Source organism: Sinocyclocheilus anshuiensis, unplaced genomic scaffold, assembly GCF_001515605.1.
Source record: "Sinocyclocheilus anshuiensis isolate Anshui unplaced genomic scaffold, SAMN03320099.WGS_v1.1 scaffold79, whole genome shotgun sequence".
In the NCBI taxonomy this organism is placed as follows: Eukaryota; Metazoa; Chordata; class Actinopteri; order Cypriniformes; family Cyprinidae; genus Sinocyclocheilus; species Sinocyclocheilus anshuiensis.
The window spans coordinates 1,215,039-1,217,848 of record NW_015548213.1 but is presented as its reverse complement, the minus strand read 5'-3'; the positions used below and the strand labels follow the sequence as shown (position 1 = coordinate 1,217,848).

The 2,810-nt window shown below is 31.9% G+C and overlaps 1 protein-coding gene across 1 annotated transcript in view; it reads right to left on the bottom strand.

Annotated features, from left to right (window-relative positions):
* Positions 1-220: 220 nt before the first annotated feature.
* The window catches only part of itgb1a (integrin, beta 1a), a 40,362-nt gene continuing 37,772 nt past the window's right edge, over positions 221-2,810 (bottom strand). The window contains exon 16 of the mRNA XM_016440638.1: positions 221-797. Coding sequence (XP_016296124.1) covers positions 732-797 — 66 coding nt within the window. The 3' untranslated portion in view covers positions 221-731. The remainder of the gene's footprint in view (positions 798-2,810) is intronic.

The following is a 2,810-nucleotide window of genomic DNA, read 5'->3' as shown; positions in this document are numbered from 1 at the left end:
ACATATAAAATACACAGACATTTTCAGTTAAACACAAGACACGTGTCATAATGATTTTCTAAGAGCAACAATAAGTGGGAAATAAGTTGCAAACACTAAAATCAGAGGTTTTTGGCATGTAATGCAAGATGCATCTGACAGTACATGAATATGCATAGATTATTAGCATATCAAACCAAACTTACATTTGCGCAAAAAAAATTAATAAATTGCATATATGAATATGCATAGATTATTAGCATATCAAACCAAACTTACATTTCCCCCCCCCCCAAAAAAAAAAAAATCACATACAATTGATAGTCAGATAGTTTCTTATGCCAATATATGACTGTTGAAAAAGTTTGAAAGAACATGATAGAATATAAACAAAAATTCATATGATTTTAAACGGCATTTGATGAGTTTTTGCAATTTTTGGGGAGGGATTCAAGGATCCCTTTGCACCGCAACACTTGATGCAAAGGCACAGATATCTGCTCAGTTTGAAAAGAGCGAATGAGTGAATGTGCACAGGGTTTAAAAGAAGAAAAACTGATGTAAATATAAAGACTATACAAACTGTACACGTTTGCAAGGGACGGGAAGCAGCCAGTCCGTCATAAAATACTGCTACAATACTGTTCTAAAAGAATAACATACAATGAGAAAATAAACTATTTAAAGGAAAACTGAGGATATCTGCAAACCTATCCCTTCCCAAACCTTCACGTGTGTGATACCCATGTCCATTATTTGCCTTCATATTTGGGGTTGATCACAGTTGTGACGGCACTCTTGTAGATGGGGTTCTCTCCCTGTGAAACACACACAAATCTGATTTTAAAACTAAGAAACAAAATATACAGAACAATTCAACTTCAACATGTCATCTAAATGCATTTACACCCCAAGAAAGTGCAATAAACCTTGAATTAAAAAGGTTAAAAAAAAAAAAATCAACACACGCAGCTATATATTACTCATATATATTTTGATGAACATATTAATGTCGAGTGAAGAAAACCAAATTATTAAGTGAAACGCTCATTAAATATGACACAGCACTGTCAGATGCTCATGCTGTAGCCGATTAGTGAGTTATACCATAAACACTTCGATTTATAAATATATCAATATTTTGTTTCAAGGATAGAATATTTTATATATATATATAACAAATGGTGGTCAGGTACACACACACACACACACACACACACACACACACACACACACAGAAAAAAAGGCCATGCACAAAGAGGAGAGGTATACAAACTTATAGAGCCACAGCTTTACGTCCATAGTTTGGGTTCTTGAATTTATTAATAGGGCTCTTGTAAATTGGATTCTCTGTCTGAGAGTGGACAGGGACAGACAACAGATCAACCACAGATGAAGCAACAGAAGAGCTGAAATCATGGACAACAAATGGAGAATAAAAGGGATGGAGATCATAGAGAGATAGAAAGAAGATTTCATGAGCATCAAGAGAAAAGGAGCCAAAGCAGGCATATGGAGTATAAATGAAGATGGAATAGAAGGTTTAACAAAAACAAAAAATCTATCTATCTATCTATCTATCTATCTATCTATCGCATAAATAAGGTTAAACCCAGAAAAACAAATGAGTCTTTTATCCCATCAGCTGCCACTAAAAACCTTGTATTTAAGTCTGAAGTTCCATTTCACTTTGATTAACTTAATAATTCAGAAATGAACTATATCTGATAAATTATTATATAAAATGTAATAATTTATTAACAATGAATCTTATAAATTAGAATAACAAATATTTAAGTAAATTACACTGGTTATAAAGACTTTGATAAAGTTGCACTTTCTGTTCTAATCACATCCTAATCAGGTTTAATGTACCTGTTACAACACTGAATAAGTAAGAACCTTATTAAATACCGTCACACCACATTCCCCGAGAATCAGCAGATTTTGAACTGCACTTGCCTAAGAATGCCCTTGTGAAAAAGAAATACACTTTGGCATACTTTAGCTTATTTTATTATGGCAATCATATATTTTTAAATTAATACACTAGTGAGAACTGAATGTAATATTTTTGGACACTGTCGGACAATGTTATTTGCAATTAAATGAAAATGTATTGCAGATTAAATGTATTTTACATGCAATTAGCTGAACTTAAGAGTAAGTTTTTACATAAGCATGTGTAATTAATTTCATAATTACGTCTATTGCCTTTGAAATATGGTTAAAGTGTACAAACATTAATGGTGAACTAAAATACTTCAATGCCATTTCCATTAAAACATGAATGTCATGTATTTAAATATATTTGTAATTTAGTACATTTAATATATATTAACCTTAAATGTAATGTTGAATACCTCTACAGTTAAAATTATAATTCAAATGATAAAATTATAATTCAAATCATGTGTATTTCTTTAAAGCATGACAAAAAGATGATTAAAACAATGATTTAAAATGCACTTAAATTGTGCATTATTTGACATTATTACAAAAGTGTGTTTAACAGTCATGAAAGTGTCTCTATGCGGTCTTTTATTTCATTAAAGTTATATTATCTGCAAGTACAGATTTTAAAAATATACATTTGAGAACTGAAATGTTGCGGGTTTTGTTTTGGTTCTGTTGTTGTTCCTTTCTATTTTTACAGGTTAATTGGATCCACCTGTTATCAATCACAAACTGGATATTTAAGAGACCTGGATCCTTTGTGAACACCATCCTGCATTTGAGCTTGGCTGGACCTTTAATTCTGTTAATTAGTGCTCATTCAGTACAATTAAGTCAGGGGTGCCCAAACTCGGTCCTGGAGGGCCGGTGTCCTG